The sequence below is a fragment of the Hevea brasiliensis genome, chromosome 18 (genome assembly GCF_030052815.1).
Source record: "Hevea brasiliensis isolate MT/VB/25A 57/8 chromosome 18, ASM3005281v1, whole genome shotgun sequence".
Lineage (NCBI taxonomy): Eukaryota > Viridiplantae > Streptophyta > Magnoliopsida > Malpighiales > Euphorbiaceae > Hevea > Hevea brasiliensis.
The window spans coordinates 49,161,998-49,177,193 of NC_079510.1; the positions used below are offsets into that span (position 1 = coordinate 49,161,998).

General features: G+C 32.9%; 2 protein-coding genes across 2 annotated transcripts; both read right to left on the minus strand.

The window, feature by feature from the left end:
• Window positions 1–3,259: 3,259 nt before the first annotated feature.
• On the minus strand, window positions 3,260–4,194 carry LOC110631493 (ethylene-responsive transcription factor 12). Its single transcript, XM_021779333.2, has one exon. The coding sequence runs from the start codon at window positions 4,024–4,026 to the stop codon at window positions 3,532–3,534; it is 495 nt and encodes a 164-aa protein (XP_021635025.2). The 5' UTR covers window positions 4,027–4,194; the 3' UTR covers window positions 3,260–3,531.
• A 3,219-nt stretch (window positions 4,195–7,413) lies between these two features.
• On the minus strand, window positions 7,414–14,807 carry LOC110631507 (receptor-like protein 4). Its single transcript, XM_021779360.2, has 9 exons — window positions 14,595–14,807; window positions 12,688–13,755; window positions 10,143–10,290; window positions 9,509–9,580; window positions 9,316–9,387; window positions 8,981–9,052; window positions 8,823–8,900; window positions 8,342–8,523; window positions 7,414–8,055 (listed from the first exon to the last, which is right to left on the minus strand). The coding sequence occupies exons 1-9, from the start codon at window positions 14,770–14,772 to the stop codon at window positions 7,934–7,936; spliced, it is 1,992 nt and encodes a 663-aa protein (XP_021635052.2). The 5' UTR covers window positions 14,773–14,807; the 3' UTR covers window positions 7,414–7,933.
• Window positions 14,808–15,196: the final 389 nt, after the last annotated feature.

A 15,196-nucleotide genomic window follows, 5' to 3' on the forward strand; every position in this document is an offset into this window, starting at 1 on the left:
AATTTGGATGATTAAGACTTAGTGCGAAGGTGACAAATGAGTGGGACATTAAGGAATTCTTTCTATATATATATATATATATTTTTATAAAAAAAATTAATATTTAATTTTATTGATTTAAATATTAGTTGGGCGGAGCAAGTTGGGCAGACAAGGCCACCGTCCTACAAAAATGTTGAGAATGAAAACGTTGACTCTGCCAATAACTCATATTATTAATTAATTAATATTATATTGTATCTTTAATGTGAATCAAATGCGTAATTAAGGAAGAGCCGAGGAGACCTAATTGCATGATTAAAGCTTTGTTCCCCTATTACCTTTTTGCTTTTTGTCTTGTGGCTTGATTGATACCCCCAATTCGTTCTAATACTAATTTTTTTAAGCAACAAAAATATATTGAATGCGACAATGTTGTTTTAATATTATTATAACCCACATTAATTTTTCTAGGACACTTTATTGAAAATTTTCTTTCTTTTTCAAATTATAACTTAATATTTTTTTTTTCATTAAACAAGACAATATATATAAATATGTGTGGAGAATGAATTGACGTATAGTGAAAATAAATTGAGTTTATCTCTATTATAAAATTTAGTTTAAAGAGAAGAGATTTGTCTAAATCTTATGTATAATACAAACACCTTTTTTCAAATTAATATGAAATAATGCACCTCTCTCATACCTAGAAATAAAAGTTTATAGCATGAAGTTTATAGATAAATGTATATATATAAGTGACTCAATCTTGAAATAAGATAGATTTTGATACCATGTAAAGAAAATGAATCTGGTCTAATTCCACCTAAAAACTAACTCAAAAAGAGAAAATTTATCCAAGTCTTATATATAATATAAATACAAACATTGAAATAAGATAGACTTTGATACCATATAAAAAAAATAAATTTGGTCTAATTTCACCTAAAATCTAACTGAAAGAGAGAAAATTTATCGAAATTTTATATATAGTACAAATATCTTATATCAAATCAATAACATGATGATTCTTTGAAATGAAATTTTTGTGTTTGCTTTTCTTTCTTTTCTATGATTTTTTTTTTACTATGATGGGATATGGCTTCAAGCTTTTATCATGGATAATGCAAAAGGAAAGGGCAATTATGCTTTTCTAATAAAAAACACTAAAATTCAAAAGAAAGCTAAATAATGTAAAGACGAATATAATACACTATAAACATTAAGCAATAATGCAATGCAAATCATTCAACATACAATGAATATTAACAAAAAGATTGATGGCTCAATTAGCAAGTCAATTTGAATCCAAAAAAATTACATTTTTAAACTTGATTAAATCACCTCTAAAATGGGTTTAAGGAGTGATCATTAATTAGGACTTTTGGATGAGAATGTCCAAACGATCTTTAGATAGGTTGTATCAAGACTTCATTTTACATTTTAATTTTTGAAAGATAACATGCTTACGGTTTTGGACTAATTTTTTAACCTAATGATTAAAGTTGTAGCAGCATCAAAGCGTGCACGTACGGTGCATATTAAAGCCTACAAAATAGAAACTATAAAGTCAATAAAGAAAAAAAAAAAAAGTCAACATCACTAGTGCTCAATTTTCTTATTTGCCTTATTGGTGTGTTTTCTTGTTCACTACCCAATCCCTCTTGGAGCCGACACACCTTAATTTATAGGGCAGCTTCTAGTGGTATAAGTCACCATTTTTTTCCATTTGGGCTCGAAATTAAATTATTGATAAATATGCTATATACCCTATTATATATTGAGATTAGCATGCAAATTTCTTCAATTGATTTGTCCATAAGAGCATATATAGCCCAACCCTATATTACTCTTTCACATACACATTTGTGAAAAATGGATCCAAGGAAAGCATTGTCAATGACATCCTTTTTCTGTGTTATCAAGCATTATTGAACCCATGTTTCATAGTCCATTAAATCTTTTAAAAGTAAGTAAACATTGCAAGATTTTGGTAGCTATAGTGGAACGGGTATGATTCCATTTAGTTGTCTACTTCTACAAGATATAATTTAAGGTCAAATTATTTCTTATTTCTGTATTTTGAGTTCAAATTAAATTGATAGACTCAGATTTGAGTCAAGTTTGAATCTTATATGTTATTCTGATATGAAATATTATGGAATGCTCTCTATGTAAATAAAACTAATACTTTTTTATAGAAAAATAAATATTTTTTATAATATGAGAATGAATTTTATTTGATTAGAAGAGATATGATACTTAAATTTTAATTTAAAAAAAGATATTAATTAAATTTTAAAAAGATAAATTTCACGTGCCAGTTACCATCCTAGGCAAAGTCTGATCCAATCGCGGCTTTTCCATTAGAAGAACGCGATAGTTTCCATCATCTCACGATACAAAGGAAAAAAAAAAAGAAAGGAAAAAGGAAAACCACAAACGGATTCTCGTACAAAAACAAATCCGTTAATTTAACAACGTTAATTACTCATCTCTCTCCCAGTAATTAATTTGACTGCTTATTGGGACTTGGGACCACCAGCATTAAGATAAAAGGGCGATTTGGTCACTTTGTAATACTACATTATAGGGCAAATTATAGAATATAATCTGTGCATTAAAAAATATGGATCGAGTATTTATAAAAAAAAAATTAATTAAAAAATAAATTTAAAAGAGTGAAATTATTTTTTTGTCATATGTATTACATGTATTTTATAATTTTCATATATTATAAATGGTATCACACGCGCTCAGAAATAAAAGTTCCCCGCTCCTCAAAAACACGGGAAATCCAAACCCACACGCTTGCCTAAGCGTTCTACCATCACAATTGCCTTTTTTTTTTTTTTTTATTGTTAATTTCCTTTTAATAATTAGATACTACCAACCCTGGCCGCAGCCTCTGTTAAGCGAATCCCAACTCAAACCTCACTGAAGCGTGGCATAGAATTAAAAAATAAATATAAAAATTTTTTATTATTAAATAAAATATAATATTTATAAATTATATAATTAAAATTTATATATCAAAATTCTGTGTATATATTAAGAAAATTAAAATATTAATATATATTTTAAACTTTATAAAATGAATGAAAGATCTAAACTTAAATAGGCTAAATATTTTTTTTTTCCAAAAAAAGGGGCTAAATATTAATAAATTTACCAAAACTACCATGGAATGGATAATATATGAGAAGGAAAGCCTGAGATCAACCATGGATAACATTGCATCGATGAATATGATAAATATAAATAAACAAATATAAAATGCGTAAGATTATATATGATAATATCTTAGATCAGGTAAAAAAGGAATTTCAAAAAAAACACAGAAACATATAATATATACAAACCGCTCAGTTTTTTTTTCTTTTTTTTTTTTAATAATGGTTTGATGTAATTACTCCCTTTGAAAACAGAGATAATGAGATGAAAAAGTAAGAAAAGGGAGATTAAAAAGGAGAAAAGTAGTAAGATTAAAACCAGCCGGAAAATGCCCTACAGTAACGACAGAACCCATCGCCAATCGTTAAGTAAATATCACAGCCACAACGGTGGAGGCTCGTTCAAATCTATAGGCAACCCACGTCGCACAATCCCCAAAAACGACGGCTGAACACTAGTTTCCGGCACCGGAGTACCAGCACTAGCACCACCACCACCAGTAACAGCACTCTCTTTTTTGATCGACCCCGAGGCCTCCCCGTTAAAGCTAATCTCTTTAAGAACCCCAGTTTGCAGGAACTCACCAAGGGCGAAGCGGTGACCAGCAGTTGAGCTCCAGAGATGGTGAGAATCAGAAGGGGCGTTGAGGTCCAGAGAAAGACCAGTAGCTGGCGTGGGGAAGTTGGTTTTGGCCTTAGCTCCACGGAGAGAGCGAGCTGCACCATCATAAGCGAGCGCAGCCTCTTCAGGAGTGTCGAATGTACCCAACCACACCCTACTTTTCTTCCAAGGGTCACGTATTTCGGCAGCGTAGCGGCCCCATGGTCTCTTCCTCACACCCCTGTAGTGTCCTTCCCTTGAAGACGCCATGAGTGGACGCAAGGCAACAGAAAAATAAAAATAAAAAAGCAAACTTTACAGAGAAGGGGAGATAGAAGAGAAAATAGCTCTAAAAAGAGTAAAGGGGGAAAGGAAATGTATTAAAAGTGGAGGGACCCATACAGTCACCCGTAATCGTCGGCTGAACGGCACCACGAGCTCATGCTTATATAAAGTATTGACTGCCCCCTTCTCTTACACACGTTGGCTCTCCACCGTTCGATTGTCATCAACGGTCGAGATATAAGGACGAATATACACATGTCAGAAAACCAGCTTTAAATGGAAGTGGGTCCCATGAAATTGAAATAAAAAAAGAGCAAATAGCCGCCGCCTGATTAGATGCGAGTGGCAGTTGTATGTGTGTGCGTGTTCACGACGGTGGTGCTGATATCAGCCCTAAACCGTGTTGTACGGCGCTGCTGGCGGCCGGCGCTGCCTTTTGTTTGCTTCTGTTTTATTTATTAGTACTAAATGTACTCATTAAAAAGAAAAAAAAAAGTTATGATGGATTATTAAGGGGGATGGCGTATCGGGATTTAATTGGTGTAAGCGCAGAAGAGTACATAGTCCCCACGTGGACGGTACATAGGGAAGTGGTGTCTCAGTTGCAGGAGACAGGACCGAGTCGAGTTATAATAGAAGGATGGCGTGTTTGACTCAGTTATTGGGGTTAACCCATAAAAAGGAAAAGGGTTATTTTTAGGGCGCAGGGCTGTGGTCCTCTGCAAGGTAACATAACGCAAAGATAAAAGTGGTAGGGTGGGTGTTGGGAGGGGAAGCCTCAGGGTTCAGCCGCTGCAGGAAACTGACACATGTTCACGTGAACAAGGTATTTTCACGATATTGGTTGAATTTCGTTTTTTTTATTTATTTTATAAATTTTGGCTCAAATTTAATTATTACATCACGGGAAAGTGTCGCTAGACAAAGGAATTTCTATGTTGTTTTATTATTATTTTTTTTAATTTAAATTTCAACATCTAGGTAAATTGTATGGCTATACCTTATTAATTAACTTAATTATAAAATAAGTAAGAGAAAAAAAAATAATTAATCAAAAACTTGTTATTAAAGGTCATAAAAGATTTTTTTCTTGGAAACAAATTTAAAGTTAATAAATTTTATTTTAATAAATTAAATTTTATTATTAAAATAAAATAATAACATAAATTAAGAAATTATTGATGTAATTTACTCTAATGTCAGCACAACAACTTTATGTTTGGAAATTTTTTTTTAAATATAGGGTAAAAATTAAAATAAAAATTTCTTTATTCTTATTTACATGGAAGTAAAATAAAGGAGAAAGTTACAAAGTCATTTTTTTAAAAAAGAAAAGAAAATAAATAGAGAAAATAAAGTTATGATTGATTTATAAATTTATTCTTATTTAGATGGAAGTAAAATAAAGGAGAAAGTTATAAAAATAATTATTTTTTTAAAGAAAAGAAAATAAATAAAGGAAAGAAAGTTGTGATTAATTTATAATTTTATTTTCTATATTTTTAAGATGAATTTAAATGAAAAAAAATATTATTTAATCACTATATTTTATTAAATTTAATTATTTAGTCAATATATTTTAAAAATTTTATTATTTAGTCCTTTTATTTTTAATTTATTAAATTATCTAATATCATTATTTTTAAATTAAAAAATTATTATTTTTCACCATTCTTTTATTTTATTTTTTTTCCAAACGGAAGAAATATCAAATTTTCTTTATTTTTTAAGTTTTTTTTTTCTTTTTGTTTCCCTAGCATTCAACTATACTACAAATTTATAAAACAAATTCAAAAAAATGTATATTTAAAATTGTAGAGCAATCAAATAAATGATCAAAATAAAAGAATCAATTTATCGATTCAATTGAATAAATAAGTTATTATACGGTTTGATCATAATAAGCAGATCAATTTAATTGAATGATTATCTCTAATGCATCATAAATGAGTGCTTATAAATTCGAATATGTTTATGCTTAATTTCGAAACACATCATGTAATCAAATCAGATCGAAAATTATGGGCTCTAGTTTGGGTGATAGAGTTTTTCATTTTTACTTTTGCTTGCAGATATATATAGCTCAGTTGCAGTGTTAGAAGGACCACTGCAGATTATCATTTACGGGGTAAATTTTCTTTCTTTCCAAGAAAATTTGGATAGTTTTGCGGAAATTAATTAATTAAGGATCTGTATGCTAAGCTAATATTCAATATATATATTTTTGTCAAAACCACTATTTCCACGCGGAAAAGCAAACCTTTATCTATGAACGTTTTTATCAAGGAAATTTCCTTCCCTATTTCCTATCCACCGTCTACATCACCAGAACTAATGTGACGAATTACAAATTTAATAATCTCAAACATTAAACATGTGTCGAAAGACTTTTTGCTCACAAAATCGAAAATGATCACAGATTCATGCACAATTACTTTATTTAAAAATTATAATTTTATAAAAATTTAATTTAATCATTTTTTATTAATTTTATATTTAAAATAGAAGGAATTTAATTATTTTAATTTAAAAAATTATTTTTTAAACATAAAAATTAAACATAATTATTTAAAATTTCATTTAAATTCTTTTTTAAAATAATTTATTTTAAAAGAAGTCATTAAAATTTTATATTCGAGTTTCAATTAAAATTAATAATAAAAGAACCCACAGTTTCACATGTTATGCTCCCACATCATTCCTTGGAAGTTGGGGCCATAAACTCTACTAAGTTTGTACTTACTTATTAAAATCCATTTTTTATGTATAATTTTTGAAAGATGCATATTAATGAACATGATCTATAGGTTCCATAATGAAACTTAAGCTGCCACTGATTGGAGGAAATGAGGAGCGTGAAAGCCCAAAAGACCATTTTGGCAGTTTCTCTTTGTTCTAGCCCAATTGAAGGGTGAAGTCGCTATAGCATCTACGCAAGCGATTGTGCTGAAGGGTTATCTCAATTTAAAGTGTGGGTCTAAGATCAACTTTGCTAAAAAAGTCACTCCACTGAGGTCAGCTTTCCTCAGCTTCGACCCTCCAAACTCCACCAAAATTCAAATTATGGCTTACTGCTCACAAACCAGCTGCCCTTGGCTAAATAAGGTTAATATTAAAAATTTAATTATAATTATTAGAACTCTTCCTCATCATTTAACTATTCTCTTTCTAATATCTTTACCACCACCTGATTAAAAGACAACTTCGCTGCACGGAGATGCACCGTTTCACCGTATACTTCCCATTAATAACATAACTTTTCATCGCTGCTGAAAAGGCACAAAGTGTAATATTAGTCATCAGTAGCAAAGCAATTATCGAAACCAAACAAACCATAAAAGAAAAGAAGAAAGGAACACAAGCAAGAACCACTGCACAATTACATGTATCCATTCTTCAAAGATAACGATATACAAGATCCAATATTAACAAAACAAAAAATAAGATTAGGTACAATTGTGTATGCTATTGTCCTCTCAGCCTGAACTTGTGTGATCTCATGGTGCCAGGACCTCAAAGGATATGTTCCTTCGAAACTAGCAATGAAATGTAGAGAACCAGGAAACATTTAATTTATCCATAGGCATCAGTTCTTAACTTATTACAACATTCCTTTGCTGGAAAAGAAATGAAAAAATGTACATGACTTTTCATTCTATATGGCATTTGATGATACCAAGGATGGATGCAACAGCGTTTCTACCCAACCTATCCAACTTCAATGAACAATATTATCCAAGAATGGTCACGTTAGGCAGCCCATGAATTCTAGAACCATGCCAAATCGATCATCAGTTCTTGAGACTCTTGTTCAGAAGCAAATCCAATTCCAGAAAACAAATCAGGAGCCTAATTTCAAATGGAGTGGATTCTGGGGGAGATGGTCGATGAGTCATGACAGTAAGCTAGGCCCATTCTCAGCGGCTGTCCGTGCATATCCATGATTATGATGCCTTGTCATCTGGATATCATGTGTTGTTTGGGTCCTTGCTTTCGCATAAGGTGCACCTCTTGCTGTTAAAAAAGACAAAAGAAGGTAGGATGTTAATTTGCACCCAACAGAAACCTAATGTTACATCTCAATCAGGCTTTTGTGTTCAATCCATTTTCTACAACTGCAAGGTCTTGAGACCATTTTTCTTTTACTGGTCACATTAGGAAGTCCAGAGGGAAGCATTAGGGTATATAGATTAGATTAGCTGTCCACAATATTATCCAACATCTATTGCTAGAAATTCACAATTTGTTAACAGTGATATACAAATAAATCATACTGTCTTATCATTGTGTTTGTCCTTACCAGCAATCTGTTGTGCACGAAGAATATTCTGTTGTCTTTTCCACCAACACATCGAACAGATAACCATGACGAGGAATGCCACAGATGCACCAAAGGCAATGCCAATTTTTGCACCAGCAGATAGGTGGGGCCCACACGTAGGCAATCCAGGTATACCACAAAGACCTGAATTATCAGTAAAACTGCAAAAACCAAAGTAAGTAGTCTTGTAGACTGAGTATTAAGTAAAATGAAATTACAGACTTTCCTCTTCCTCATCATCAGAGTAATACATGAAAGAAATTTAACCCAGGTGTATATATATATATATATATATATATATATATATATATTTTTTTTTTTTTTTTTTTTTTTTTCTCATCATATTATTACATGTACACTCAAAGCCAGTAAAGTTTCTGGGAGACACTCAAAGCCAGTGAAGTTTCTAGGATACACTCAGCCAGTACGGTTTCTAGGAGCAACATTTATAAGAGCTTACTTGAAGCTAGCGCCATGCAAAAGCCTTCCTCCTAGTGGAACAGGAACTTTTCCAGATAAGGAGTTGCCATTGAGATTCCTGCACCATAAAAACTTGAATTAGAGTTTCTTCTGAACATCTAAACAACATCAGTTAATTAGCCATGTGAAAGATCATACAATCTCCGCAGCGAAGCCAACTGTCCAATGCTGTCAGGAATTGATCCGTTGAAGAAGTTGTAAGAGAGGTCCCTGCCATGCAACTAGATGTGATAAGACAATGTATTGATGCAATCTACTCCAAATTAAAGAAAAAAAAAATCAATATGACAGTATGCAACTGAGAACAAATAAAGCAAAATTACTGGAGTGATGACTCTAAGTATTTTCCTTGTTTTCTTAAAAATAATTTTGCATAAATTAGCTTGCAAAATTAACCCTTTCTTCTACCAAACCATTAATGCCACATCAAGCTAGGCAGCTAACAATGTGACAAATGAATAAGTTACACTTACAGTACTTCTAAGCTGGTTATCGTTCCAATTGATGATGGAATAGCCCCACGAATGTTGTTACTACTTAAGTTTCTGCAAATGCCCAAAGTTATAACAAATGTAAGGGCCGGAAAGCTACAATTTTCTAAAATGCATCAAATACTACAAGCAGTTTCAAAGTGAAAATAGAAGAGGCCATGTATTAGACACTTACATGCTCTGTAAATGATGAAGACCAGATATGTCATTTGGCAGGAAACCACTCAAACCTTGGTTGTCAAGACCACTGAACATGGAGAAGCTAACATCTTAATATCTTAAGCAACAATTAGTTGTATTCAATGCCAAACAAACTGGAAGAGGATGGCTCAATAGTTCAATCACTTGTAGAAAAGGTGAAAGGTCTAGCTGATAATAACAATTGAAAATTGGCCCAACAAACCAAATGGATTTCTTGCTAAATTTTCAATAGAGATTTGATGGCAACAGGTGAGCTAGTCATCAATAGCTTATGAATTTCCCATTTCACCTTGCCTTGTATCAGGAAAAATAGTATATGTATTGAGAAGCCAAAGAGGCCATGCAGAACATTGATGTAAATCATGAAACTAACAGACTACAAAGTCAACTGCACAATAATGTCCAGTACAAACTTCAAGATGGCATGCTTTTCAAACTTATTATCAATAAAAGGCCAATCCATTCAAAACAGTTCATGCAGATGGAAAAAAACTGGAGAAGGTAATGATACAAGCCAAAAAGATGAGGACAAAAGTCAACGTATGACCAGAATTAAAAGGAAGCAAATGGAGTAAAAATGAAAACAAGGTGAAGGATCCAGAAAGTACAGTCCATCGATGACCCATTTGTTGCTAGTTCTGTCAAACTGACAATCTGCTCCGCTCCATGGATGTTGTTGGGGAACACATGGATCACCATTCCAGCCAAACCGAAGTGGAAGGCTCAATGCACTCTTTAATGCCTGTAAAGCCCTAACTGGAGTAAAGAGTAGTAATCAAATTAGTATTATCTACATATGTTCCAATTTCTGAAAAGCTGAATTTTCCATCCAAAAGCCATATCAAAGCACTCATTGAAAAATATTTCTCCAAATATGCATTTTGCAGTAATTAAAATGATCACTGGTAGATATAAAACTATATGATCAAACACCTGCATTATCATCTAAGAATAAAAAATAATAGCGCAGGGACAGAAAAATCCAAAGCAATATGTTGATACAAAATTTCAAGTCAACAGCTACCACAGCAAGGCATGGTGGAAATACATGTTCAAAGATGACCAAACAAAAGGTAACAACAAAATGATCCAAAATCCCAAGTCATGGTGAATATTTTCTTGGCTTTTTTCAATTATTCTCATGATGGATTACTTTATTAGGATTTTTTTTCCCTTTTCTTAGTGGAAGCAAGTTTTTTGGAGGGGGAGTTGCCATTGGTGAGAATAGAAAACCCTTTCAATAGAAAGTCATCTTGATATTATATTGGAAGTCATACATAATTTCAAGTAAAATGAGGTATTTTTATGATCTAAAAACTTTCTACTTAGAAACTCTTATATTTATTATTTTCCTTGATCCCAAGTGTTTTTTCCTTTATGTGGCAGAGCAATGGGTCTTTGTTTGAATAATTCCATTATATGTTCCTTCCCTCTTATATAATGAATTTTCAAAGTTCAGAAAATGTTATCCTTATATGTTCTTCCCACTCTGCCAAAGCAACTTAGAAGATACAGGTTGAAATTGAAAAGAGGAAGTCATTTTCTTTGAGAATGACTTGGTTCCCTTTGAGTAGGAAAAACATTTTCCATTGGCCACTTCTCCTAAGCACTCCAAATGCCAAAAAAATGCAGAAAATGTTTTCCTGTAAAATATTTTCTATGAAAAAACGAAGCCCAAGATTTCTTTCTAACATCTTTTGCACTTATTATTCTTTGTCTATAAATAGTTGTTCTGGACCTTTTTATTCCTTTCACACTTCCAATAAAATTCCCAAAAATTACTCCAATAATATACCATTAATTAAAAATCCCAAACAACATCAAATTTCTTATTGTTTCACTTTCAATTCACAATGTGCATTACAGAACTCTTTCCCTAGCTGCCATAATTCCAGCAGCTTTAAAGCTCCATCAATTTAATTTCTCCTAATTTCACCATTTTCCAATCACATCACATCACATCCCAAAACCCTAAACCCTTTTTTTTTACCAATAATTTGCCTATTTTACTAACTTGAGCTCATATTCAGACATACAACATGCCCTGCATCATTGTATTCTTTTGCCTATTTGATAATAGAATTCTTATACTGCAGCATATTAAGCTATGCTCACATAAAGTTAAATTACAACTTCACCATTTCTATATTCCCTTAGGCAGATGAGATGATGGAGTGGTAGATTTCCTGAAATGACTCGAAAGTCAAAACTGATTACAGGTTCCAAATTTTAATGACATTATCAACACAACATGGCTTCAGGGTTATGTCGCAAAGAGAAAGTACCAAGGATGCTGAACAACAGAGAAGCCAATCTGAGTTTTCTCACTCCTTTGTCACCATGACTTGTGAGTTGGTGAATTATCTAAAAGAAAATCACCTTTTAGAACAATCTGCTGAGCTTTCTCCATTAATGATATAAATTGTTCGGTAGTTTTGTGTCCCCATCAGGGCTATATGGTAAGAGCCCTCAAATTTCATTTTCTAAAACACTCCACAGAACAAATAGTACTATCTCCATAATATCTAATGCAGCAAAAGATGCTACTCAGATTTGAAGGCTCGGTAACAAAACTGACTTAATTCTAATTCAATTAATTGAGGGAATATTACTGGGGCATTATGTGTGATAACATCAACTGGTTGTCATATTAGAATATTGTCAGTGGCCAAGGACAATACATAAATAAAACCTCTTTGAAGTACTAGACACTAGACGGATAATCAGAAGAAAACTTGATCTGAATTATTAAACGTTATCTTCAAAATTGTTGTTAGGATGCAACAAGTGATATCAGAATTATGAACATCAGGTGCCAATACAACAATAACAGACATGTTTGACGAATTTCAGGCCATAATTTTCAAAAAGCACTGCTCCATAAAACGGATTAAATTTAACGCAAACCAAACAACTGATAGATGCCATATATGCAAACTAATTGAGCTTAATCACCCATTAAACAACGCAACATAAGTAGAGAACGGGCATTGAATATCATAGCAGCATTATAACCTTATTGAATAATGCAAATATGCATGCATGTGCATCAATGCACATAGATATGTAGAAAGCCTTATTCTATTACCTTATATCCTATAAAGCATAAACAAACTTAAACACAGAGAAATAAGAGTTGCATGGTATTTGTACCTTCTTCCAATAAAGTTCTGGACTCAGCTGTGATGACCTCAAATACCTCAATGGCATTAATGATGGCATGGTTGCCTTCTTTAGGGTGCAGGGTAATTGCCAAAGTTCTCCCCTTAACAGCAACTGTTGTGTTAAGTACAAGAGAAGTATAACGATCCCCACTCATTTTGGCAACATCTACTCCTTCAAATACAATATCACCATTAATCAGGATGTCAAATACCCTTTTCCCTACACCAGTGATTGAAACATCAATCTCAGCAAAGTGTAACCATATTGAGTAGTTTTTATTAGGATCCACATCCATTGTATATGTTAAATCTGGCTGACTATCAGTGCTAACAAGGGCAGTCTGATAAAGAGCTTCCGGGTAGAAGTTTGGTGCATTTGAAGCCTTCTTAATGCTATTTTCAGTAGATATAGCTTTATCTGAATTCTGTCCAAACGTAGGCATTTTATTCCAAAATCTATCCCCACCCCATCGGTCCCCACTATAATCTACATCAAATTTTGACTTCCCATTACCACAACTCAATCGGGTCACTGTTTTGAGGATCACCCCTTGACCCCACTCTGGGCCAAAATAGTAAGCTCGATCATCAACTTCAAGAATTTCAATTGAAAGGATTGCTGGATCTCCATGACCAGTGCTATGGAAACAGACCGAGGCAGTGCCATCTATGAGGAACACTTGGGCTTCAGTAAATACTTGATCATCATGGCTACTCCAACCTGATTGCAAAGAATAAATCTGGGTGCCTTCGACAGAAATGTCAAATAGAGGTTCATTATCAAAATTAGGGTCAGGATCCTGATGAGCAACCAATGCAAAGAAGACTCTCACAGAATAATGTCCCCTTGGCACTCTTTTAATATTGTAGCAATTGTTGGGACCTTCAGATAGAGGGAAATAGCGGAGAGTTTTAAGTGGAGGAGCAACATAACTTGTCGCAGTTGAATTAGTAGGAATTCCTCCTGTATACGCAAAATCCTTGTACCAAAGTGTATTGGTTGGAGGAGTATGCACATTTACACGAGATCCACAGCTTATGCGCATAACCCAGGGTGCTGTGTAGAAAACAAATCTCATAAGGTCAACACCAAGAAAACAAGAAGAAAAGATAATGAAGCAGAAAAAATATAGTAATCTCCAAGCTAAAGATAACAATAGCTAGATCAACTTCTTTTGAATGTGAAATTTTCTTGTGCTATTTAAATGTCCTAATTCATTTTACTGTTCAAAAGGTGATTAAGAGTTGACCAGGCTATATATTCTCTAAAAGTAACCTAATAGTCAACTTCATCAGTTTTTGTTTCAGCTCCTCCATCATTACCAACCATCCAAACATAATTAGAGAATTGACAGCAGAGAAAATCAATGATTCTTTTTTTTTTTTTGCTTTTTTTCTTCTTTATTTTCTTATAATTCCAATTTTCTCCCAACTATGTGAAGTGAGAAAAAAAACATCAACAACAACTAACTAACGATACGAAGTTTTTTAATGAAGCTTTCCTTGCTTAATAAAGCTGATAACGAAGCAAAACTATAGGTTAACAAATTTTCATTTCATTTTTTTATTTTTCTGTTCCTACATTTTCCAGCAAACAAGCAGATCCAAACTGCTAATTACCATATCCATTCCATTTATCATATCCAAAAAGTTCGCCACAACATCAAAAAGAGAAAATAAAAGATATAAAGCCATAATCAACCAAACAATAAACAGCTTACAATTGATAAAGCATATACATACACATTCAGAAGATACACTCATCTATGAACAAAATCAACTAAAATGCAAAACGAAATTCACTACAAGAATCCCTAATTGAAAACCTCAAAGCATCGACTGATCAAAATTTGAATCACACAACTCAACTACTGAAAGTTAAGTAAAAGAACTCACCAGGGCTAGCTAAACAAATGGAGAAAGGTAAACAAAAAATGAGAAGCCATGTCTGGAGAAGAAGAAGAAACCTCCACATTTGAGCTTCAATTTCGCTTTTCTTTGCTTCTGCTTTAGAACGGACCTCTCTCTCCACCACCAAATGAAGAGAGAGAAGGACAATCAGAGTGAAGAGCATATGAAGGGACGTGTGTGCAGAACCATTTTAGATTTTTTTTTCATATTTTATTTTATTTTATTTTATTTTATTCTCTAACTTTTCTTCATTTAGTTGACTCGTGAAATGAGCAGGTGCTGCAGTGCCTGTGTGGTTCATTACCCTTCACGGACATTTCCAATCTGACGGTGCAGAAAGCTCATAAGTCTCAATCAGTGTGGTTTCCTTGTCTGATGGGCGCACTTCCCCATTTGTGGTATTTCTTGTTACTTCCACTTCAAGAGTCCTTGATGAATGAGGATAGAAGGCACGTGACGAGGAGAAGACGGAAATGTTCACGGATGTAAATAATGTATGTGTTTCTTTTTCACGTCTATTTCACCTTCTGATATTTAGGACGTAGAATTTTAATCAGACGGTTTACAATATATGACAACTCGGTTTA